Source organism: Embiotoca jacksoni, unplaced genomic scaffold, assembly GCF_022577435.1.
Source record: "Embiotoca jacksoni isolate LCO1_2020_lvr unplaced genomic scaffold, fEmbJac1.0.p SCAF_17, whole genome shotgun sequence".
Classification (NCBI taxonomy): Eukaryota; Metazoa; Chordata; class Actinopteri; family Embiotocidae; genus Embiotoca; species Embiotoca jacksoni.
In genome coordinates this window covers 12,640,326-12,667,020 of record NW_027185307.1, presented here as the reverse complement: position 1 = coordinate 12,667,020, position 26,695 = coordinate 12,640,326, and the positions used below count along the sequence as shown (strand labels likewise).

The 26,695-nt window shown below is 41.0% G+C and overlaps 1 protein-coding gene across 2 annotated transcripts in view; it reads left to right on the top strand.

The window, feature by feature from the left end:
• Positions 1-1,820: 1,820 nt before the first annotated feature.
• The window catches only part of cunh8orf34 (chromosome unknown C8orf34 homolog), a 58,366-nt gene continuing 33,491 nt past the window's right edge, over positions 1,821-26,695 (top strand). The window contains exons 1-7 of one of the 2 annotated variants that reach the window (XM_069151184.1): positions 1,821-2,146; positions 13,668-13,743; positions 13,938-14,069; positions 16,036-16,155; positions 16,397-16,425; positions 17,297-17,460; positions 21,018-21,184. In XM_069151184.1, the coding sequence (XP_069007285.1) occupies positions 2,078-2,146; positions 13,668-13,743; positions 13,938-14,069; positions 16,036-16,155; positions 16,397-16,425; positions 17,297-17,460; positions 21,018-21,184 (757 nt within the window). In that variant the 5' untranslated portion in view covers positions 1,821-2,077. Of the gene's footprint in view, positions 2,147-13,598; positions 13,744-13,937; positions 14,070-16,035; positions 16,156-16,396; positions 16,426-17,296; positions 17,461-21,017; positions 21,185-26,695 lie in introns of both variants that reach the window. The other variant, XM_069151181.1, reaches the window with a different exon arrangement.

The window sequence follows — 26,695 nt, the reverse complement described above, 5'->3', positions numbered from 1 at the left end:
TTCGAGAATAAAGTCGACATTTCAAGATAGAAAGTTGAACGTTTGAGAATAAATCAAACTAGTAGCATTAGTGCATATCCTTCTACAAAATGCCTTGTGTAGATGAACTGATGAACAGAAAGGATGTGTCGAATCACAAGACACAATAAGACAAGCTGTTTGATGCTGAGGGTGTGGCGCTTAATGAAACGCAGCATCCGAGATGCAGGTATTACTGCAACAAAAATCTCATTGTGCTATGACATATTGCCATCGATGGTTGCGTTGATCGTTGCAGTTGCTGCATTGAGTGGATGGAAGCCTACAGAACAGTCAACCACCCAAAAGCAAAAGCAGACTACTTCATCACTTCCATCGCATGTTTGGGAGGATGCCCAGAGTGACTGCGTGCTGACAGAGGAACAGAAAATGAGTACAACATTTCCTCTTTGTATTGTAACCTTCGATACCCGTCTGTCATTTCAGTTTGCAAGAATGAAAACACCTCTTCCACGTTTGTGTCATTTCTCCATCTGAGCAGACGCAATTTTCGGCACAATCCCTTCAACATCCCAATGCTTATGACCACAATGTGTTTATGCCCTAAAAAAGAAATAATGTCTTTGTTACTTAAACTGACTCTGAAGTACAATTTCACCAGTTCATATGCACAAGGCATTTTGGAAAAGATTATGCGCTAAAACTAGTAGTTTGATTTATTCTAAAAATTGTACTTTAATCTTGACATCTTGACGTTATTCGCGTCCTTTCAACATCATTCCTGACATGTTGGCTTTGTTGTCGACATTTTAACTTTATTCTTAACATTTATACTTTATTCTTGACATTTCAAATTTATTCCTGACATTACCAGTTTCATCTGTGCTTTTCGACATCGTTCCCGACATTTAAATTTGGTCTCGACCTTTTGACATTTTTTGTCATTCCCATCATTTCAACTTAATTTTCAACATTTCTACTTCCTTCTGGACATTTGTACTTCATTCTTAACATTTTGACTTCCCTCTTGACATTTACAACTGTATTCTGGAATAGCCAAATAAAAATAAAAACTTCCTCATTTTTTTTTTGAATCCATAATGTGGCCTTAATACTCGATCATTATAGTTACATAGGCTGTTGTGTAGCAATGGTTTTCATGCTTAATTGGCAAAGCAGAATTTTTTTCTCCCCCTTATGCCGGTGACAGGAATTACAAAAACCTTGACATTTGGTTAATTCGGGCTTCTCCTCCACTGCAGTTGCAGCTGATTGGCTAAATTGTGAATAAACAGTGGATGACCAAGAATTTAATCCATTCTTTCTAATAACATTCAGAAAGTCACGAAGAGCTGCACGATTGAATTACTTTAACCCCAATATGGTTAGCCGGATCTCCTCGCGGAAGTCTCTTTTGCGCATGCTCTGCCCACAGAGAGTGGCTAGTTTGTATTCATGGATAACGCGGGAATGTCACTCCAAGCAACAATCAGCGTTGCGTAAACGTATTTCGCAAGGGGTGACTGTCACGGACGTTCACGTATTACAGATTAGAAACAAGATTCGTTGAATTTCCCCGCTTTCTTGCAGAATTAGCAGAACGCGCTGCACATGAGTTGCCAGTGCGCGGGTTTTTGCGCATTTTATTAGCGTGGACATTGTACTCCGTGTTCAGGTAGAAGCATTAAAGACACAATCTCGTTGGATGACGACCGCGGTGGGCTCGGCTGAGCCGGTAGATAAATGGGAGTGGCGGTGGCACTGTTAACACGGCAGCCAGTGAGCGGAAGATTTGTAATCTCTGTCACAGAGCTGCTGTGCCATTGGCTTCTACGGGGAAGCTGCCGCCAGAGAGTCAGTCAGGCGACGAGCTGGGGAAGGTCCCGGGGCTGACTCTCTCCACCATGAGCAGGGCGCAGAGCCGCCTGCTCCGCACTTGACGCAAACCCGTCTCAACTTAACGTGGCTCCATTGCCGCCCGCTTTGGTGACATTTTCCACGTTTTAGTCGCCGAGACGCCTCCTGAAGGACGAAAGACACCGGCTCACCATATGATTTAATTCCGCTTAAAGCTCCTACGAGGCACATCAGTTTCTTCATGGCGTCTCCACAACAGTCAAGAATTCAGTCGTATCTGGAAAAGAATAAAATCGGACCCTTGTTTGAGGTGAGTGCACACACACGCACACGCACACAAACAACTCTGAAGTTATTGGCTGCCAGTTTAAAGGACCATTGCTTTGCATCAGACCAGTCTGCATTCATCCCTTTTATTTCTAGTTTGTGCCACATGACGAGCACACATCTGCAATGTGAGCTGTGGCTGAGTAACTGAGGATGTATTGAACTGGATTACATACATCTCATGGACTGTACATCGCAAAGCAGTCTGATGGTGAAATTGAAAAGAATATTTCCATGGCCTTCGGTGTGTGATTATCTGTACAGCGGATACCTTCCTGAAACGTCCCAATGCGCTCCGTTTTAACCGGTACTGTAAACCCATAAAGGGAAATTGACTGCTGTGTTTGACCTCACATCTCCATGCTCTCCGTTAGTGTATCTCAGACGATGGTGATTCAGCCTTCCCACCCTGCCACCGCTTGACCCAACACTGTGACAGTTTGTTGAAGTTGGGGCCACTCAGTGAAGCCGGTTGCAAATCAGATTAGTACACAGGCTGGGCTTTACTGTGCGTTCTGCTCCAGAGGACACAGCCTAACTACCTACCTGCCTCTTTGGTTGTTTGTCAGTCAAGGGATCTGTGCGTTCATCACTGGTTATTCTGGGTGACATCTAAGCAGCCCGGGGGAGAGCATGGCTTCATGCTTTGTTTGCTGTGGGATTAGCTGCTGAAAACAGGACTGCACAGGTGTGAGGCAAAGCAGAGACAGAGAGACAGTAAGACATTCAGCTGTATTGGCTTTTGTCTGAGATGCAGCAGATCTGTGTGTATCCATTAAAGAAGAAATACAGCAGAGAAAGACAACTCTATTACCACTGTGAGAAACAAGTAGTAGTGATGCAGTGCACTGTGTATGTTCACATTTACATTATGGGCTTCACAATGTGCTGACGTTTCACTTCTGTGCTTCAGCTGGATATGTGGAAGCGGCACACACACAAACACAAGGTGCATGTAAAACAGATGCAGGGGCAGTAGTGTTTCAGCACCGTGGACAGCGACTCGTGCCTCGCATGCGATTTCACCAGGGAAGAAGACAGGAGATCTTCCTGTGAGGATCAACTGCACAGTGACGGGCCTCTCTGTGTGCTCTCCTTGTTTGTTTTTCCTCCCTCCATCTTCCTCTTCTATCCGTCTTCCCCTCCTCTCTGTTCCCTGACTCCGTTCTCTCTGTACTTTCTCTTCATTTCTGGCTCCGTGCACAATAATATTGTATCTCCTTTATGTGACAATTGAAGATGATGCCCCACGAAGTGCTTTACGGGACTTAAGGGCGATGCGTGCAGTGCTGATCAAAAACACATTTGTTCCAAACATCAGTGAGTTTATATAGTGAGTCTTTTATTTGTTGTGTTTTGCATCCTGATATGTGTCCTTAAGTTGCCAAACAGACTTTTTATTCTGCCCAACAAGGACAGGGATCATCCCTGAGCTCTTCACAATATTTCGACATAATTATGAGGCTGCATTGTGCCATGCAGATTGTCAGGGGAAACTGACAACAGAAAGAAAGAGGTGTAGTCAGAGGTGAACATATGAAAACTCTCAGATCTGCCACTCTCCTCACGAAAAATGATTTTACTACTGTTGCACCTGAAAAATTTGATTGTTGTCCCAAAGAAAATCTATTCATGTGCATTCATTTGTGAAGAAACACGTTTGCTTATTTATTAGAAGAATCCAGCAGAGAGGCTGGGATTGGGCTTGTAATTTTCATTTTGATCAGATGCAGAGAATTGGTGCAGCAGAAGTAATAAAACCGCTGTTCTGCAAGGCTGCAGGAACCAAAGAGGAGCGTGCTGAAAAGTTAAATTCAAACATTACACTTAAAATGATACAAGACACTCTCCAATTACAAAAGCCTACTAGAAAATATTACAAAAATTATATTATCTGTTGTGACAAAGTGAATTACAAAACACTGTGACAATATGATGGTCTATGGTATTTCATGTTGTATGCTTTATAAATCTGTTGGAGGCAATTTCATGATTTTGGACATGTAAATACATTTCACTTCATGTGAATGGGCTTGTAGCGTAGATATAGTAAGTATACTGTACAAGACAAACCAACATGATGACCAATAACACTCTAGAGATTTCCTAGTGGGACATAATTTCCACAGAGAGAATTAATGGATTGTCTCCTCGATCTTTCACATTACTCTTCTTCTGTAAGGCTGCCTCACTTCTCTGGGAAAGGGTCTGACAAAATATTATTGATGAAGAGCCTTGACAAACACAAGTTTGTAATAGGAGATGTCCTGTTTCCCCAATAGTATTTAAGATAAGACTCCACTTACAGTATAACTACATATGTTTTAGTCGTGCCTCCCTCTTTCCACCCTGGGCTCTCCCTGCATTTTGTGTAAAGAAAATCACCTCAATGTAATCAAGTTTTTGAAATTTTTTTTTTAACTTAAAACTCTTAATTGACATTCTTTCTACCTCACAATCATGTGAAACGATCCATCACTACTTTCTCCTCCCCAACACACAGCTGCAGTATGAAACAGTGTGAGTGGGGGTTCATTTACTCCCCTCTGATGAGATACAGCTTATGATTTGCCAGAGAATTGATTTTTTTTTTTTCCCCTTCCTCCTTGCTAATGAAATGGTTGCTTTGCAGAGATAGCGAGCTGAGTCAACATCGAATGAATACTCTCCAAAAAGGGAGGCAGCCTTTCATAATAACTGATATAATTGTTCTCCAAGTTATTGTACAACATTTTGGTAAATTGATATTCTTTTCAAACACTTGCTTTTTTCCTCCCTCAATCGCCTAACAGTTTCAGTGGAACGTGATATTTCTCTTCATTGTGGTGCATGAAGAATTAGTACAGTATTAAAGCACATTGAAGATCACATGTTCCTTTGTTATACTCTGTGATACTCAGTGAAGAGTCTATTTTTTATGCTGCAGCACACAAAAGGTAAACGTCCACCTTTCCTGGCTTTTGTCAACAGATCAGGATCACTTCAATTGTGTGAAAGAATCTGTTAAACTCTTTTATCTTTGTTTAATCAAAGAGGATCTGCAAGATCTCTCTGCAAGCTTTCTGACATTAAACCTTGTGTAACAGGACCAGTAGGTAGAAAATGGAGCAGTAGTCTTTGCATTTCTTAGCAGACAGTGTAAAAGCCGCTCTCATGTTCCTCTCTGCTGGGATCTGTCAATCACATCTGAAGTGATATAATGGTTCTGTTGGAACAGTGAATTGACGGATCAAGTAAATGTACCCAAGACAAAAAAATAATAATTCTGGGTTGAACTAAAATTGGTGTAACAGTCAAATGTTGAGTTATAACACGGTTATGTTTAAGATAGTGTCATTTTTCATGGCGAAGTCTCACTTTCTCCTTCATTGACTTGAATAGCTTGATTTATATACTGTAAGTCTGATAATATCTATTATTAACAGAGGATTGATTTTAACTCTGGTATGATTGCTTGCCGATATTAATTAAGCACTGAATAATAAATTGGACTGATAATAGATGATACATATGATATTAAACTGTTTCCTTTATGTTCAGTGGTTTTCATTTGTCCACAAGAGTACTTTGGCATGCACAAATGTGAATTTAAAACACATATACCCAGAAATATCAATCATCCATTGAATCACTTTGCACTTTTTTATGCTTTGTGTATATATTGCTCTCTTTCATAGCTCTTATGAGGCTTTTCACAGCCTCCTGTTCACTTTAACATAGAAGAATGATCTAAATTAGTTCTGCACTGTGAGAACTACAGATTTAAAATCAATGAAGTTAAAGACAAGCGCTGGTCGTGAATCTGTACTTGGTCTCAGCCAATACCTTGATGTAGGAATTTAAATCAATAAGCTGCTCCGTTTCTACGATTGGTGTTGCTACTTATAGTAAAGCTAAATGAGTTTGCTTCTCCGTGTAGATCTCTGCAAGTGAACTGCAGATCTATCCGCACGGAAAATATCCACTCCACCCTGCTCAGCTGCGTCGTTCTGCTAATGTGTTGTGTTCAGGGTATCAGTAGTGCAGCCCTGCAGTGCTGTAAAGAGGTCAGGCAGGACTCCGACACACACAAACACACGCACACTGCCTGACCTATCGATCCGCTCCTTTAAGAGGTATTTACTGGACTTGGTGTGATTGGTTATGGGTTATTTTCACATATATTAGTCGCTGTATGTCTCTGTGAAATTATATTATTTTTGCATGGGTGTAAGTTGTTGGTTAGTTAGGAAAAGAATTTCACTGCGGCTGTCCTCCATTCACTGTAATTCCGTCACAGTTCTCGAGAAATAGAGGAAAATCTTTGGAATGAGTCACAGATAGAAGTCTTATTACTCAGATGAAACACACACAGACAATTTAGTGCAACCAGAGAGGTCTTATTACATTTACAAATACACCTGGAAGCATTTCTCTTTGACAGGGTTACGTTCTCACTGACATACTGTACCTCTCACATGTTTGGTAATAAAAGACGAGTAATTTTATGTATATTGTGTCTCTACTATTCAAAGTAAAATATCAGCAAAAAAAAGTCTGTTTACTGCATACATGTAAATGCTGACTATTTAATATTCGTATACAGTCCAGCGTGAAAAGTGAAGTGCTTTCATCACACTTCAGAGCAGCCTCATTACCTTACATCCTCAAGATTAAGTATAATGTTGGCTGTTTTTTGTCCTACTTTCCGCCATTTGTGTGCTTGTGGGTTATTATAGCATGTAGTTAAGTCCTAAAACAGAGATGCTCGCTCTAATTTTAATTTCAAAATCCTGTTAAGCAAACATGAAGGCATGCTAAAAGTCAGTGTCAAATTGGAGTCAAATCATTTGCAAATTCCCTTGGCAATTTATTATGACAGCATGTGGAAATTAAAACAAAGTTGTTCACTTTTGTTGTCTCTTGGGGTTAAGGAAAACATTTGAATTCACATTTGCAAAATAACACCATCGAAACTCAGGAGGGAAAGGTTTTCAGGTTGGTTAAATTCCATCATGATGTGCCAGAGAAAGCATTTCCATAGACCTAATCATATCTCTAACATAGTGTTTTTGGTGTTCATTTTCTAGATCCCACTTTTTGTTCAAATTCAGTTTGGTCATCACCAGATGTGTGGTCACGCAGGGGTTAACACAGTTCCCCTTCAGGCACAGTGAGTGTAATTACTACAAGACAGGCAGCTGAACACACAGCCTAAGGCCAGGTTGGTCTTGAGGGAATACAGGAAGGGGGCGAAGTGAGAAGGAAAAGCATATCGGCGATATCTGGGCGATCAGGCAGTGAGACGATGAGTGAAGTTTTAGAGCGTGAAATGTAAGGCGAGGGCGTGAAATGTAAGGCGAGGGCAGGGAGTACGTCTGTATTTGTGAGAGGACAGGAAACGGAAAGAGCGTAGTAGCTTCGCTGCATGCTAATAAAGTTATGTCCAATTACAGCCCTACAGATCCTGCCTGCTGACTGCTGTGTGTAACTGATAGTCATGCTGGTAGTGTGGGAGAGCTGATCATGTGAAACACAAAGCCTCCTTGACAGTTTCCCTGTATTTGTTCAGCTGGTGACTAATGCTTGTGTGTGTGTGTGTGTGTGTGTGTGTGTGTGTGTGTGTGTGTGTGTGTGTGTGTGTGTGTGTGTGTGTGTGTGTGTGTGTGTGTGTGTGTGTGTGTGTATATTTTTCAAAAGAGGGATTAATATGTGTCATGTGTACACATGTGCTCATAAAATGTATGTATGTGCTTTTTTTAAGTCCACATAGAAATTGTGCATTTTAAAGTGCATATTCAGATTCTCAAAGAGAAAGGTTCAGTGAGGTTTCTGGTACAAGGGAGTGGGGCATAGTGTACTCGGGTTCTCAGTCAGATCCATCTCTCGCTTCTCCCCAGCTCGTCCAAATTGGGTTAGCGATGTCCAAAATGCCAGACACGAGGCTTCAAAAAGGCAGTTCACAAACCAATGAGTGACATCACGGTGAGTCGCCACTCATTCCTAACTTAAACTTTAATACAAGTGATGGACGATGAAAGCCACAGTGCTCACTCTCTGCTTTCTAAACTTTAGCTGAAGCTGAAGTGTGTGGGGCTTACAGGTGAATGATGATAAAATTTCAGGTAAAATATTCTGAAACATTTGAGCGATGGTGATCGGGAAGTGGCAGAATTGGCTTGAACAGCAAAATATAGAACTGGCAGAAAAGAGGAAATAGCAGAAATTATACTGCGGTGGAATAAAGTCAAAATGTGAGTGAAAAGATCATTACTCAGCATTGGACAAAGACAACATCAAAACTCGAATACGTTTAATTTCATTCATCATTAATTCTATGATATGGAAACAAAAGAAAATCGGCAAACCCTCACACTTAAGAACGTGAAACCAGAGGCTACAAAGAATTATTGCCCACTAAATGACTTAACTGTCGCTGATACATTTTCTGTCAGCCCATTAACCGGCTAATACTGAGCCAGTCCCCCATTATTCATGTTGAAAATGCCACCAAAGAAACCAGCCATATTTGTGCTGCTGCAAAACATGGAAATAGTGATGTAACCGGACCCGAGGTATTGCTACAGCGAGGGCAAAGCAAGCGAGGGGTGCGTGTCAGTGGGGCAGATAAAAGTATCTCCTCTGATGAGTATGAGCTGGTAGGGCCAGCCTGGTCAGGTGAAATTGCCTCTCACGCGGCCTCCTTTTCCGCATGATCTCTTCTGCTCCCGTCTGCCTGCTTACTCAAGGTCTGGATCTCTTCCAGTGGCTTCTCTCTCAATCTCTCTCTCTGCTCGTCTTCACCGAAGTCAGCTCGTCACATGGTTCTCTTTTATTTTTTTTTCAGTAATGACCTCTTTCCTACTATGAGCTACAGACACACAGACATCACCTTAAATGACCCTTAAGATGACTTTGTATTCCCATATTTTATTGACAAAGAGCAGGTAAATCAATGGCTGCCGGTGGCCTCCAGTGCAGGCGACAGGGACAGGGAGCCCTATTGGGAGTCTTGGAAGAGCTATCACTACATTAGCTTTTTCTTTTCTTTTTTTTCTTTTAAATACAAGGAAGCAGTATGGAAAGGCTGCAAATTTTATAGCTGGTCAGAGCAACAGCTTCAGTTCAGGTGATACTGATTTTATCAGGCAAACATTAAAATACAGTGTAAAAGTACTTTATAGAGTGCATTTCTACAATTTTCCTATTCTTATAGCAGTGTAGGAAAATAAAAAATATATTTGGGGGGGGGAAACTTCCAAAAGATTGGGGCGTTTACAAGCTTTTGGGGGCACTTTAAAAAAAAAAAAATCAACAGCCTATTTTAGTGCATGAAGTTGCTGTTTTTAGTGTGAAATGAGCACAGATTAAAATGCATACAGTAATAACTAACCTGTGACATCAGGACTAAATAAAAAGCATGCCATTTCTGTTCCAAAAAAAAGTGTGCAATCATCCTAATGTATAAAGAATGTGAGGAAACTAATTATGCTTGATATCCCTCTAATATGTATAATTCATAAGGATATAGTTAGATTAAAAACTACATCTCTGCAGGTACAGGATTGCCTGGTCTCTGTCCGATATCATAACATTTACGTACGTATGTAGTGCAAACTACGGTGCTGTTTGGGTGTTGTTGATACGGACATTTTAATTAAGTGAAATTAATTAATATAAAATAAGGGCTTAATGTGTGATTAGGATACTGGCTTAAACTTGCATAAAAAAAATACTTTTGTCACAATCTTGGGGCAACTCCTCATTCGCAGTTTTTAGGGGCTTTCTGAGATTTCTTGGGACATTTTTGCTGTTGTCCCCCCCTTTATTTCCTGTGCTGGTGTACTCACACATAAAGTATATGGATATGGTTATCTCATCTCAGTAGATATGTGAATGGATACACTGCCTAGCAGGAACACAGACATCATATAAAGCTGACTCATGCAGGATAAATGTTCTGTGCAGGAGGCTCAATGTCTCCTCACATCCACATATCTATAGCTCAAACAGTCTACTGGGAGTCCACAACAGCTGAGGTGGAAATTTATCAGCTTACAGGTTGACAAAAAATAACAGTAAAGCAGAGCTTCTTGAGTTGAATCAGCTCTGTAAGTATCTGATTTTTTTCAATCCACCCATGTGAACTTTTTTGTGATGCCTCCTTTGATTCCCTCAAGAGAAATATTTTTTTTTTCCTCAGAAAAGTAAGTGTCCAGGGTCACAAATAGAAAAGAACCCGTTGAGGTTGGGCACATTTCTTATAATGCTGAGGACACTACGCAGGATGCTCTCTCCATCTCACCAGAGATTGAACTCAAGATTTACTCACCACCCTGTCAAGAGTACTCTCTTCCTTTTTCTGTTTTGTTTTTTTTCTTTTCATGTCACTGTGGAACTGTCTCCCTCCGTCCTTCAGTCTGCCACCAATGCACGACCTTCAGAACTTTCCCTGTCTGCTCTCCTCTCCTTTTCTCCCCTCAACTTCTTTCCACTTTCTATTTGGGGAGTTTGTTTAAGTTGCAGCAGCAGGCAGCATCACATAGAGTATCATGACTGTTATTGTCCCCAGAGGGAGTCCTTGAGAGCTTCCAAGGACATGGGTGTCTCTTGGCTGGCTGACAGCTTGTCAATTACCGTGACCAAACCAAACTGCCTGGGGCAAGCAGATATCTCACCCAACAACAGATCTGCACAGATATGGACTGCATGTCTCAGTGGCTCACTCCACCTGTTGGCCTCCTTCTAAATCACTGGTGCAGAGGCTGAAACCCACATCTGTCTCCCACACATACATCATACAAACATGCAGTGTACTAGGGATGCTGTTCTGCTCATGCTAAAATAAATATATTGACATTAAAGTCTATCTGTATAGCAATGTTGACCCACTTTTGAGTCTACATCTTACTGCCCAAGAAAATGTGATTACCAGTCAAACAACATGTGCTTATCAAATCTGATGTTATTTAAAGCACCTCATTACCATGGAAAGTGAAAATGTCAGATACGGTTACCCTGCTCTGTTGTATGTGAGAAATGTAATGTATGCATATCTGCCATATGTGCAGATATGGTAGGATCTGCTATTTTCTGTGCACTATGCATCTCTGCCTTTTTATGATGCTACCGTAGATGCTGAAGGACACGAAGGTACAGCGGTTCATTAGCTCATTCAACAGCTTGTGTCATACTGGAAGCAAAACACTCTATCAGATATGCAATCAATATATGTTGGCACAAGACTGTTTTACAGTACAGACGTGGGCAGACTGCGGATGTTCCCGCGTGCTGCTATTCTCCAACAATTCCCAGAATCTGTCCATCTGTCTTTGCAGCTTCGCCAGCATTTACATCACCCATCCAACTCATGCCTGTGTACTTGTGTGTGAAGTTTCCACTAGGAAACACAATCAAGAAGATCACCACTTTGCCATCATCCCTCAGAAAAGAACTGCACGTGCTTTACCTCTTCCCTGCAAGAAACTGTGAAGACTCTCCTAGTTTACTTCCTGTATAATCTACCAAATTACAACCTTCGTTTATAGACCTTCTGTTAGTAGGTTAGCTAAATTACCCACAGGAGCTACTAAGCAGTAATTACAATTTTTACATCGTGGAATCATTAGTGGCTTTAAACTGTTCGACGCAGACCACAGAAACCCGTTGCAGTTTTCAGCTTTCTATTCTCTCATATGGTGCCTCTAAAAAAATAATGACTCAAAAGATATTATCACTTTCCTCTAATGACCTTTTAGATCACTCGAACTTTATCTTGTGCACTAGAGGAGTGTGATTCCTCCATTGTTACATCTACAGAGAATAATTTCAGCACGTTCCCTGTTTGTCTATTCGCATGCTGGTTGCTGTCAGAGCTCCTGTAGACACTGGGGCTGGACAGGAATGTCCCCCTGACCAATTACCTGATTAGCTTTCTGGGCACACATGGCACAGTCAAGGCTAGCCAGCTTTAATACACACACAGGCTGTCTCCCTGTATCCCTCCCCACCGCCTGAAACACACACACACACACATATACAGATACAGAAGCGGGTCTACAAGGGCGGCTGCAGCCACCAAAGAATAGAGCCACACCATACTTTTTACTTGCATAGACAGATAGCACGTATACAATGTGTACTTTTCACACAGACACACATACTCCATTGCGTACCCTCTCATTTTATCCATACATTACTGCCAATTCACTGCAGTCCACTAATGGGTCCTTTGCTTCACTGCAGTAGTCATCCTGGAGTCTCAGCTGCTCTGACTGGCCTAAACCGATCAAACAGAGTTCATTCTCATACTTTATCAGACCAGCACACACAAATACAGTCACAAAACCAGACATATGTTCATTTCAGCACACCCTTCAGCTTTAAAGGGACGGTTATTCCTGATAGCTGTAATAGAACAGTTGTGCTTTTATGGTAGCCTGCAGAAAAAAAATGCTTTTCACATTCTACTTATATCTGTATTGTACATTCTGTTGTAAGTCTTAAGTCTTCATTACAACGCGTATGTTAATTTCCGTCAGTGTGCGTCTGTGCTTAGGTATTGCACAGAGGTGGGACTTGATTAGTTAAGACATGATTGCCCATTTTAATGCTGAATTCCCATCATGATTTTGATGAATTTCAAATTAGCATGCAGAGTGAGATATGGCCTCTACCTTTAGCACCTGTTCCTGTGACTCCCTGTGTGTTTTCCTTCTTTTCTACCCTCTGAAGTACTTTTCTTCTTTTTGACTGCTTTTCAGTCAAATTTGTGAGTTTGTGCTGTGATGAATGTGTTTGTAGTATTTTAGGGATTCATCTCCACACACTGCAATTTACTTTCTCCCTGCCTTTCATATCCTCTTTACACTTTCTGTAACCACACTGTCAAGCTATTAATGTTGAGCAATAATCATCCAAATCTATTGTCTGTAAAACAAAAAATCTCCCAGTGGTAATGAAACAAGGGTGTCTTTTTCCTCACGTGATTATTTCCTATACTATAATCAGAAATGATCGTGCTGACTATCAATGACTCCTACATGTCTGTTCTTCTATCAGATTCATCAGATGCTGCTCACTTAAAACATACTGTCAGAGGCCCACTGATTGGCCAAATGTTGCAGTGTTTGTTTACTTGTTCACCGCTAATTGACTCCTCTGATTTTGAACAAGCTTGCTGACATATTTTTTACTGACACAGAAAGATTTGGAGTCATAAGTGTGTTATATAACTTGAATACAAGGGACTATCTCACCACTTTGGCCAGTTCTCCTGTTAAACAATCCCTAGACAGTGCAGTCAGCTGCAGAACAAGCCCTGTAATGCTTGTAGGGATTGATTGTGTTTCTCAAATTCAGCATGGTAGATTCTCCACTGGCCTGGCTCCACTCTCTCACTCTGTTTGTAGTGCCACTTTCATCTAATGGCTCTCTGCTTTACTCTGCTCCTGTAGGAGTTGATGACCAAATTGATAACTGAGACTCCAGACCATCCAATCCCTTTTCTCATTGATCACCTGCAGACCAAACAAGACAGCCCTGGCAAACTGCACAGAGCTCTCTCTGGCTCCGCAGCACTGTGGGCACAGAGCTCCCCAGGTTGGTACACACACATGCGAGCACATATGGTGTATATACACACGGAGGATAGGATATTTGCCTTTACATATACCCCAACTACATAATAGATGGCCATTATTCTGTGTCTGAAAAACAGAGCTTTCCGTGTAAAACCGCATTTGTACTTAAAGCACAGTGTTCTGACCATATCTTGTAACTGTCTCTCTCCACAGAAAGCAAAAACACTCGAAGGGAGTACAGCAACAATGAGAAGCCATGGCAAATTCACCCAAAGAAACCGAAAAAGTCAAAGAGCGACCTGGCTGTTTCAAGTATCTCTCCACCTTCACCAGAATCCAAATCCTGTGAGTTTAATTTTTGTGTCATCAGCAGTTTAAGCAAAGTTTTCTCCATCCTGATTTTTTAATTCATTTGTTTGATCACACTGACACACACAATCCACCTTAGAATGTGAAGCTGCACAGATTTGTTACCTGTTGTACCGGTTGTTTCCCAATTACATGCTCCATTGACTTTAATCTCCATTTTTAATTTGATATAATTATATCTAATTAAAGTTAGTCACAGTGTGTAGTCCAGTGTCCTCCTTCCAGTCTCCCAGAGCCCTGCAGATGGATTCATTATGTGCCACTTTTTAATGCACTTTCTGCTGCACAGCTACACACTTGAAAGATGAATTGTTCGCACAATTCTTCCCTTCATGCAGAATAGATGCAGATGAATTTCTAGTGCTAACTTTTTTTTTAGGTTTGTAAAAAATGTTCGAATGAAGTATGATACTTGAGGCAATGAGGATAGGTCAGATGGGGAGCAAGCAGAGCCATAGACTCGTTCAATAATTTAACACTGTGCTACGTCACTGCCAGCACAAGTCTATTTTAAGGCTGGGGTTGGAGCATTGCTCACAATCAAGAGCAAACGTGGATGACGAAGATGAGCGCATGAAGTTGATGAAAAGAAAACAAGTGAGGGGGAGAAGCACAAGAAGGTGTGCTTAAGTTGTTGTTTTTTAACCCGTTTTTTTTTTTTTTTTTTACTTTACCAGCATTTCCTTCACCCCTTCAAAGTAAGAAGCCTACAAAGCTAGATTTAAAGTCAAATCACATTAAAAATACATGCATAGGTGTTTTGGCATGCAGAGCTCATGAAAAATTGAAATCAAAAGAACTGCATCTCATCATTATTGTATAATGGAGCAAAACAACACAAAAGCTGTGAAAACCCGACTAAGGGTCCGTCGATTTGCTTATCAAACTGAATTCCTCTCTATGATGTGAAGGCTCTTCCTTTCTGTGTACCGTTTGGCGAAGTCTTTGGCCTCCCCTCGACTTGACTGATACTTTAATGGGCAGATCCAGTGGGAATTGAATCCTTAACTCCTAATCTAAGCTATTCAAATACAGTTCAGCCCTTTTCTATGGTCGCACAGCACACTGAGCTGAGCAGAGGACAGAAAGGCACTCTTTGCCGGAAGTAATGAAAGAATTTTGTTTTTTCTGCAGTCTGTGTTTGGCAGACATTTGCTCTGTGTTTACGGTTGTTACAATGCCAAGCAGCTTAGTCAGGGTATACAAGACTAGAGGAAGGCAGATTGCAGCAGCACTGCTGTCAAATATTCACTATTGAGTATGTATTTGTGTGCGTCTGTGTGCAAACAGAAGGGTTATGCATAATTTCTGCACCTGTCAGCACATATATGCTTCATTCAAACAGGCATGACAATTATTCTAACATCGTTTGCATTATTTCTAGTTTGCAGTCACTGTTTAGGAAATGAGTGGCTAGCAGACAAGCAGTACATTTGTTTGGCGTGCCTTCATAACCCTTTCATATTGATTCACATTCAGCCGTGTTGGAGCATAAGAACGTTAGATATGGGTGAACTACAAGTAATCCCTCTCCTCCTATAAAAGAATATTGCTCTTTTCTTTAATAAATAATGTCTGAATGCAACAGCCTATGAATTAACCATCGTATAGAATCAGAGGGACACTGCTGGAGCACTCGGGCAGGATGTCAGTGCAGTATGTGGGTCATTTCCTGCTCCTATTTGAGTTATTTTATTAATCAAAGAGACTGACAGACACTGTCCTCTGGCCTCAGGCCTGTGAGCTTTGTTTCCATTTCACTCCATCCTGCAGCAATTCATAAAGTCCAGTTTAGACAAATAGTGCATCAAGGTGTGGTGTCTACACTTTAGATTATATTAGTTGATTTTATTTATCAGTTCTTGTTTTTCATAAAATATTCATACAAAGTTTTTGCTGCTTTCCGAAGGTCTGACATGAATTGCATTTTTTTGTTTGCCAGTGCCTCGGTCCATCGAGTACCCGTCCTGGGACTGGAGGGAGAGTCGAGACTTCGACGAGCTCAACCACATTTTGCTTGAGAGCAAGAAGCTCGGCAAGGCCCTAGAGAGCCTGTCGCGCAGTGAGTGTCAGCAGCTCAGCAGAGTGCATGCTTACATCATACTGAGCAGTGTTAAATACATCTAAACATAAAGAACTGAAGTCTGGACCTCTCTGTAAATGTCATTGTAAATCCTGTGAAGAAACCGGATGGAGCAGCTAATCTCACAAGCTCGCCTCTAAGATCAGAGGCAGTCTAAACTTGGATTTTGAACTGCATTAGATGCTTCTCGGTGCTTAAAACTATTTTCTTCTTTCTGCAGGCATCGCCATCTCTGATGAGCTTGACCAGGTAGATATTAACTAGCCTGGAATTCTTATTAAACTTATCTATACAGCATAGTGACAATGCAGTTGCATGGAAATATGCTTCTGTCTGTCATCACTCGGCAGAATTGCTCCCATTACATCAAATAAAAGTCAAGTTTCGTAGCTTTCTCTTGGTTGACGGAGCAGCACAGCTCTTTTTCTGATGATGAACTGCTGTCTCATGGGAGTGATATGTGAGAGTGATATTTCAGTAAGCATGTCCTCCATCTCCCTCTCCCGTGCTGCTTCACTGTGCATCTTACTTGCAAAGCTTTGTCTGAGCTCTTGTCTTTGTCCTCGCCTGGCCCCAATTCGCTTGCAACACAATAGTGCAGCGGCTGCCCAGGCTGGAGATGCACAGATCGATTTTGAAAATGATGGGTCTGGATGAGCAACACAGCATATGTTTTGCCATGGACTTTACTTTTAGCTCAGTGCAGCAGCATATGCCCAACATCCTTGGCTTGCAGCCCAGCGATGCTGCTTCTTTTCTGCAGGACAGAACAGGGAATGAATACTAAACGCTTGCTATGATCATGCAAAGACAGTAACATTTTATACCGTCGTGGATTTAGTGAAGGATAAGGAGAACTATCTGACTTTTGTATTGAGCAGTGTGTGAGCAGAATGGTAGGAGGGCAGATATCAGACAATGCTATGCTGCTTTTCAAAACTCAATTATTATGAAGAACACATTATAATTTCATGCTGAAGTGTTTCTATCTGGTTTAAAAGTACATAGTATTAAAGTTTTATAGCACACTCCACTCACCTCCGCCTGTGCTTTTTTTTTTCATTTTCGCATTTTCTGTCGGCTGTTCTTACTTACTTTTTTATGTGCAACGCTGTTTTAGAACCTGGGGGGATATAACTCCACGATGCGCCCCCGGGTGGTGGGGGAGTGGGTTGGTCGGGAAGAAAATGATGCAGACCCACTGGCTGCTGAGATGCTGCACCCCCCGATCCCACGAACCAAAACTGAAGTGTGCTGGAGTGGAGACAGCAGCCCTGCTGGGAGGTGAGTGATTGTCATTATATATTTATGTAGTCATACATATGAGAATGTGAGTGTGTGTGCGTGTGCGCGCGCATGTGTGTGTGTGTGTGTGTGTGTGTGTGTGTGTGTGTGTGTGTGTGTGTGTGTGTGTGTGTGTGTGTGTGTGTGTGTGTAAATTAGTGCATGTGAATCATTTGATACCAAAAAAAGTTTAAAACTTCACAAACTTCACAAAGCTATTGTTGGCTCTTTAAAGAAATGAAGAGGTAGACTTCTAACTGTCTGCCTGAGGAATGCCCATCTGAATGGGTTTGATAATCCCATTTCAAAGGCGCGATCAAACATGCTTGCCATGATACTGCTTCAACCCAATTTCAAATTAAAGCTAACCTCATTTCTGTGCGCTCAAGGCCAAAGGAATTTTGTGCTTGTTATTTTAAAAATGGCCTCTCTTTGACAATGTGACTGCGTCACGCGGTGAACTGTTAAATCATTTGCCGACGTCTCAGGAAGCTTTTTTTTTTCTGCCAATTTCTTTTTAATCATGTTTGAAAAACTATTCAAGTTCCAAATAGGATGATTCCTCTTGGACTTCCCTGCCAGATGGGTGTGTGTGTGTGTGTGTGTGTGTGTGTGTGTGTGTGTGTGTGTGTGTGTGTGTGTGTGTGTGTGTGTGTGTGTGTGTGTGTGTGTGTGTGTGTGTGTCAAATGCATTGCAGCTGCTGATGTGACTAATTGAAGGAGGATGGGATATAAAACCATAAATCATGCGCAGGCCTGAGCTGACATACACACAGTGTTAATCTCATTAGGTTACTGTATGGGTGGATTATAGGGAGGAATCACTTAGTTTGAAGCCTGAGCTAGGAGATAGGGATGTGTGTGGGCTCACTGATGAGCTCGGCTCTGTGTGTGTGTGTGTGTGTGTGTGTGTGTGTGTGTGTGTGTGTGTGTGTGTGTGTGTGTGTGTGTGTGTGTGTGTGTGTGTGTGTGTAAATTACATGTTTTGTGTTTACTTATGTGGAGTGGGAGAAACTTGCTGCAGCTTCCCAAAATAATCAGCTTCCTCTGTCATTAAGCAGTGGAGCACTTGGCTCATTGGATGGATCATTTATATCAACTCTTATTTGCATTTACTGGGAATTTGTTCCCACTTTAGATTTTTGTTGGGGACTCAGATCACATTCACATCCTCTTGAGCTGTTTTCAGGTGAAGGCCAAAGACAAGAATAGTGAGATCAGAAAAACATAAATGTATTTTTGCCTTTAAAGTTATAATGTGAAGTAAGGTATCATTGCCAGTTCATATAAAATCCACCGGTTAGGTTTTATAATTTATATTAGAGAAGGTAGAGAAGCTAAAAACGACCACTTTGATCAAGTGGAAAACTGGCAAAGAGCCGCACTGCCCTCCCTTAAAATCCCATCTGAGCCTTCATAGACCAATCCCCCTCTGGTGCTCATACGCTTTCAGACTAGACTTCTCATGTATTTGACCTTTTTGTCAAATACGTCCATCTTCTTCCTCTTCCTCTTGTAAGTTTGCTTGTTTTCATTTTCAAACGTATTGTTTCTGTCCATCATTCCAGTCCACCTGTCACTGATGACCATAAGAGGAGCTGACAGCTGATGGCAGCTCTCTCTATGATTGGCTGCAGAGTGCATTGGGCACATGGGAAATCAAGATTCAGCTGTGGCAGAAATATATTCAAGATAAATGGTTTATTTTGACTGTCCAGTGGAATAGGACTTGACAGAAACTATTTTTCTGTGTCTTCTCCCTGTTATAGCTGTCTATTCTTTCTGTTCACATAAACAGACAGTGCTCACTTATTATACATTGAAACAGGTAAAGATGGTGATAAACAAGGAGGTAGGGAAATCCAGCTATTTAGCTTGCACTTGTTTTTATTTTGTGGCTATATTTATTGTCTTTAATAACTGGTTTGTACCTGTATTTGGTTCCCAAGGAGATAACCAAGCTCACCTCTTTCTCAAAATTTGTATTACAAACTTTCCTGCTGTCCTCAATTTACATTCTCTACACAGGGTTTAAAAAAATTGACCTTAAGGTTCAAAAGGATTGTTTTCTATCTCTGTTTCTACTTTTTTGCCTCCCAAAGAGTCCAGTTAAAGAAAGAAAAAGGACTGAAAACAGCTGTAAAAAAGCGCCACACGAGGAGAATCGCACCAACCATCTTATTAGCAGATATGATTAGTACAAATGCCACACTGAGAGGGTATGAGGAAACATCAGTCATCTTTTGACCCTTTCCCATTAACTGTAAATAGAAGTCATTAAACTGAGATTAGTATCAAATTAATACTCTTCTGCCCCTTATAATTCACGTGCCCTCACCCAGTGGGATATGAAAATGTATTCCTCCAATATAGACGTAATGCAGAAGCTACTCTTCATAATTGTATCTGCATCTTTAACTGTGTAGGGAGATGGAGACATACGTTATGGTCATTTTTCCAGAATTGGACAGAGAAATTAATGAAGCTTTTCTGAAGAGAAATATGAAAAAAAAAAAAAAAAAAAAAAAAAAGATTTGTGTTCTTCCCATCCCTTTATTGTTTTTATTTAAAAGCAGTCAGATAACTGTGAGGCTATATTGTGCTCCTGCTGCCGCAGTAAGCAAGCTGCAATGCAAATGTCCAAATAACCATGTGTGGTAAATGTGAGAATGAACATTTATACTTATTTTATGATTTCTATAAAACGTTACAGACCATATATGTACAGTATGTCTGTGTAGTTTTGCTGTTTTTAAATGTTAAAAAAAATTAAAGCACCCCACTTCTTTTTTTTCCCCTCTATTTGAAACAGGCACAGTGCACTATAAATGTATTCTAACAGATTTAGCACAATGCTAATTTCCATCATCATCTCATGCATGTCTGTTTGGATCTGATTATTGGTTCTCCTGCTTTCTGAAAACTACACGAGAGATACTTTCAGCACCTATATGCCTCAAAAACATCCATCCAGCTTCTCTTTCTAGACTGACATCCTTTAAACTGCTAATGCTTTGTGGTTCGTGGCACCACTATTGTGCTGTTGCTCACCTCAGAGCAATTACCCCGTCTTATCTTCTCCCTCCCTGCTAGCCGCTTATAGCAAGGTGCACTGCACCTGCATGACACTTGAAATGACTGTGTGGTATTTTGTCTCTAACAACCCTGGAACGACTGCCAAGTGAAACCAGTTGTCAGACGCATTTCAAATGTGGTCACACATCTGCACGCCACAGAGCCAAATGCAGCGTTTTTGTTCTCGCTGAAAAGCCTGATCCTGTTCAGATATGAACCGGCCAGATTAGGATGAGGGGATGGAATTACTATAGGAGCACAGTTATTAAGAAACCTGCTTTTTTGTGTGTATTTCCCAGAAACTCAAAGAGTGTTGCCATAAAAGAATGATAGTGTCACATTCATTAACATATTCAACTTTTTCATACTTTGTACAAGTTGGTGGCCATGTGTTAATGGTTATCAAATAGTTGTTGGGTTTTGTATGGCGGTGAAAAGAAATTGCCGATTTGACTTTGTTTTCTTTTGCATTTCCTTGTCAGCCTGAAAATGGAAACAAAGAGCAAAGGGCTAAAGGAGCAGCAGCAGCATCACAAGAAGCTCCTGGCTGCCATGTTGTCCCAGGACTCTTTTGATTCAGTCCACAGCCCTGCACCCTCTGTTGTGGAGGAAGAGATTGAGGACGAGGACGATGCCATGGAGCTTCTGGGTAATGTCACAAACTATTACTTCGCCCGTATACAGTCACAAATCACAAATGTGTGTAAAATGTATTATGGATTGGATCAACATGAATTGTTCCCCATTGCGGTCGCTTTCCATTAATTTATGTTAATCAAACTGCATAAAAAATGCCATTGATCATATTGCTGAGCTGCTTATGAGCCAGACTGTGTCAGCAGATCCCCTGTATGTCTAGTTTTTACACGCCAGGACCAGCTTGTGATGTTTATCTTGTGTGTGTGTGCACATATGTGCCTTTGTGAAATGGTTAGCCAAGTAAGCTGATGAATGTCTTTCTCATATGAAGACTAGAAGCATTCAATTTTGAATGAGTAATTGTTTTTGCAGAGCTTGTCAAAGTTTTCTGCATCTTTCATAGCATTTCATTACAAAATCAGTCTGCTCTGATGTGCAGAGTTACACTCTCATAATTACCACTTGCATCTCGGTAACCTTTTAGATGGGGAACTACAAGTGCTACAACATGTATCATACAATCACTTGTCCTCTAGCATTTACAGAAAAGAAGAGCTGACATTAAGCAAACCTCTGACCTAAAATGATTTTAAAAATAAAGACGTATATAATGTAGTCTTCATCTGCAAGAACTCAACGTAATTTATATAAAACCTTTCACACAAGCATGCAGCCGAAGTGCTTCAGATTAGAACACAGAAATAAAGGCAAAAATAAGCAAAATAACAAATAGATGACAAAAATGAAGGTAAAAGAAATTGCAGGACTAAAACCTACAACAAGAAAATAATGTGTCAAAAATGATGTAATAATATAGCTCCAAGTGTCAATGATCGGGGTGCAAAGCAAGCAGTGGAAGGCAAGAAGCACATGGGAGTAAACCACATGAATACATCGCAACATTTTTGACAAGTTGTCCCTGAGTGGATTCGATCCTTACACACTTACACACTGCGCCACAGGGGAGACATGCATTTACACAACCGTCTAGTAAGTTTAACGGATGACATCACGTGTGAAAAGGGGGTGTTTGGTGATAAAAATATGAAGAAAAAAAAAAAATTATTTCGATGATGTCAGGTTAATTGTCAAATATTTTGGTGAAGTTTAATCAAATGTTTGGGGAAATAGAAGCTGTTGTGCATACCGTACACATTACAGGAAGATATTGAATATCACTGCGGACTCACCGTTTGACCAAACTGAACCCTTTTGAAAACATTTGGTATCTATTATGTGTCAATCTTGGTAGGTGTTGGACAAAGGACTTGTGGAGTTATAAATGTTAATTGATTCTGCATGTTTTAAAAATATAGAGTGATGGACTTTCTAAGTTTTGTCACTGTGCAGAGGATGTCGAGAAATTAAAATTTTAACTCTGTAGGACATACAGGTGATTCGATGTAGTCTTTTGAAGTTTGGAAGAAAAATGATACGGAAGAAGAAGAAGAAGAACAAAGATGATAAGGTTCCATGCAGGTATGCTCCTTCTCTCAGAGAGCGTTAACGTTACATAGATTGTAAAGGGAACCATTCAAATGTAACGTGTGGAATTTTTCTTCAGTATATACTGAGTCATCTTAAATGGGAGGGGAATGTTGTATACATGCAGACCTGTAGAGGCATATATAGTGTCTATAGCAGCTGCACGGGCAAAGCAGAACTCAATTTATGCGCTGTGCTAAAGAGCCCTTTAGTAGTTGCTGTTCAAGGAAACCTTGCTTCTTGTTTACATAGTCTGGCCAGATGTCCTCTGCCAGTGAGTCAGAGTATAAACAAAGCAGTTGACTTATTTGTGCCGTGTTTGAGTGCACGTGTGCGTTCAGATTCCTCCATGCCAGTTATGTCACCGTGCACTGACTTGAGATGGACAAGTGCCAGTGGGAAGAGCACCTGACGTGAAGTCTCGTTCCAGCCTCTTTCAGTGCAGGGGCTGAGAGCCTGTCATCCTGCAGACACACGATGTAATGCCTCATGCCAAATTCAATTTGTTGCCTCAAATGTTTTGTGCGGTGAAGCACTCCCCCTGTTTCTGTCTGTCACTTGTTCCTCCCATTTTGTGTCTGTGTTGTGGTAATGTTTATCTGCAGGGGTGATTCTCTTGAGATAAATAGCTTACAGGTGCAAACACAGCAAAGGTACGCAGCAGAGATTTTAGATTTTAAGCATTACTTGCAGCGTTTGTGCCATTAGTAGCTCTTTAAAAGAAGTGTTGGAAGTCATAGCACTGGGGAACGTCAGCTTTTATACAAATACAACTTCGATTCGTCCATGTCATCCAACAAATGGCTGACATACAATATTTTTTTTGATGAATCACCACCCACAACACGCTCTTTTTACTTCCTTGTTTCCAACATGGGCTCCAATTATGGTGCTTCAGTGTCTCTCCAGTCTCTTGTTGCTTTGTGGTGACACACAATCTACTTATGTCTTTGCCCTCTGCTCTACTGTCACAGCACTGAGGCACTTCTGCTTGTTAGCAGGATCTTTTCATCAGGGTTATCCAGAGGCTCACATTTCTTTATTGATGTGTGGCAGTGAGTCCCCTTGGTCACACAGACTGAATATCGTCAAAGATATGCATTTTCTTTCTTATTTAATAGCTTGTTTACAGTTCACAATATTTACCAAAAAAATACCCAACATCTGAAAAACTTTGTATATTGTTTTAAAAAAATGTATTGTCCCACTTATTTGTCAATCACTCATTTAATTGACTGGTTATTTGTTTAAGCTGTAAACAAATAGCTGAGATGGCCAGCTCCACCTCAGGATCTACAAATCCTTCCAAAGTAGACAAGTTCTGTGCTTTTATCATATTCTGGTTATTGTGTGTTCTAGGCCAGCATTCGTTACTGAGAGACAGTGTAACACTCATCAATTGATTTTTATTCCTACACTTCATGTGGCGCTTGATTACTGTTCTATCGCTCTGCTTTAAGTGGAAGAAACCTTTTAAAAGATGATACAGGGACACCAGGCTTTCTTTCTCTTTTGTATCTGCCCCACACAGTCATGACCCCAGACAGCAGTATATACAGTAATGGTGATGAATACAACTATAAAGCAGGATGTCGGGGGTCTTTGATGGCCCTCCTTGATCATAGCTCTGAAACCCAGGCATATTCCCCCAGTGGCTTTTACACTCTGGTCCGGGGCAGTAATTCAAAAAAGTAATGCTGCGAGGTCATTGCTGATTCACTGTCAAGGCCTGATCGTGGAGCTCTCCAGAGACCTTTCTGTGTTGACGGCCTCTCTACTGTACAGTTGATTACAGCTGGTGCTAACACACATGATGTGCTGGCTTTGTGCACTTGGAGATATGAAGGACCCTCTGGAGGATTTCTGGGCCTCGTTTAGAAAGAAGGTCTTGGCACAAATTTAGTGGCTATGACCAAATACATGTCAAAGATGACTGATGGTCCTTGGCAAGAATAGTGATCTTGTGATACGATATTGATCCCTGAAGGAAATTTTCTGTCCACCTGAAGGTTAAAACATATGGTGAGCTGCTCAGCAGTGCTCCAAGAGCTGGTAGGGATTCAATAACATGCTCAAGGACTCAACAGCGGAGTGGGAGCTTACTGTCAAATAGGTTGAACTTGTAAATCACTCAATTAAAGTGCTTGCTGAAATTCTGACAGCAAAAGCTGCTGCAGCAATAGGTTGTACACTTATCAGGTCGTAAGTAAAGTGCCTTGCCTTGATTTTGGTTCACCAAACAATATTTTGTTAATTGCTAACATGCTAAATGGGCACTATGGAGATTTTTGGCCCTCATGGCCTCTCAAATGCAGCAATGAAACTACCACAGTACCAGAAACTGTAGGACTCTATCTGTTCAAGCATTTGCTTAGGATGACCTCTAGTGGCTAAAACATGGTACAACAGGGGCTGTGTGTAAAGTCTGTTGAGAGACATTGAGCCAGGTCAACAATATAATGATAACAGGTGAATACATTTGAATTTAGGTAAGCTGAAATGTCTGCACAGGCTTTAATCATTTTGTTGGTTTGTTTGGTATATTGCCGTCATGACATGCTGACACTCACACATCCTTAAGTTAGATATGTGGACTCTAGATGCACTTAAATAGTTTGCGTTTGTTTTTGTTGTACTAACAGTTGTGCAGATCTTTGGTAGTCCCACCTGCTAATTAGCTGTGAGCTTGCTTGTGGAGCTCATTGCTGCTATACAAAGAAATCAACACTACACAAATGTGAGCAATTACAGCAGTGAGAAAGGAACACACCCTGCTGGTGTGGCTGTGATCAGTCATGTCTACGTGTCAAAGTCTCTGGAGGGTGAGGAGAGGAGAGTTCAGAGTCGCAATGAACTCTGAACATGTTGCAAAATCTCCACTGGGAGGCAGGACAGGAACACTAGTTTGTCCCACTGTGGAACTACTACAATTTCTGTGAGAGAATAAGATGCGTAATAAAAACAGGCTTAGAAGATTCATAGGCGGTAAGCAACTTATCCCTATTTCCATATTGAGCAAAAAGGTTTTCCAAACAAAGTGTGTTTTTGCCAATACCTGGATAAGGAGCTTATGATAAAATAATAAGATCCCCTTGTTGCTGGCCGAGGCTTTCCAGCTTTAACACAATTACAAAAACCAAAGACACGGCTTAAGCTTGATTTGTTTTGTTGGGATTGTTCCAAAAAGAAAAAATAAGATAAACTTAGAGGTTAAGTCTTCTTTATTCTCTCGTTCCTCTCAGTGTTTTCCCAGTTGTTTTCATTAGCTCTGCGCCTAATATTTACCACAGTCATATTGAAAATGAATATGACTCACATGGGCTTGTAAAACCATGGAAAATGTCAGGATTCTAGCTTTTTGCCGGGCGGTGAGACCACAGTTATACACTGATCCCAAACAAGAAACAAGCTGAGTTCATTGTGCGGAGAGAAACACCCTGTTTTTGGCCTTGCAGTGTTATTTTATGGTGAGTTAGTAAAACGAGTTAGCTGGTTGCACTGAAAACGTACAGCTCTTGTCATCCTCGGTGGAAGTATTCCATTTCAGGGACGCACGCTTTGGATTCTCAAATTCTGCTTTTGTGAATATGTTTACAAAATAAGCAAAATTTTCAGGCAAGCATCAATAAAAACCATACTGTCTTTCATATTTCTATAGTGCATGTCCTTGCAGCACAAATTCAAACTTAGAGTGTGATGAAAAGTCAAAACACGATAAGAATGCTACTCTTTCATCCATATCTACTTCTGCACTGTTTAAAGAAGGGACACGGTCAGAAATAAGTGTTCACTTTGGGACCCTCTGAGAGGGTTGTGGCAGAACCCTTTTCACATACACACACATTTTCCATTGTTGCAGAGGGTAACATAGCTTCTCTCATGGTGAAACAACAGTGTACAGACCTTTCAGTATGTTAACCCACTCTGGCGTGATTCCTGAAACAGGAGAGGACGATGTGAGAGCAGCTTTACTTACACTCTCCGACTCACAGTGACAGTGATGATTTGATGGGGACATGATCAGAGCATGATAAAG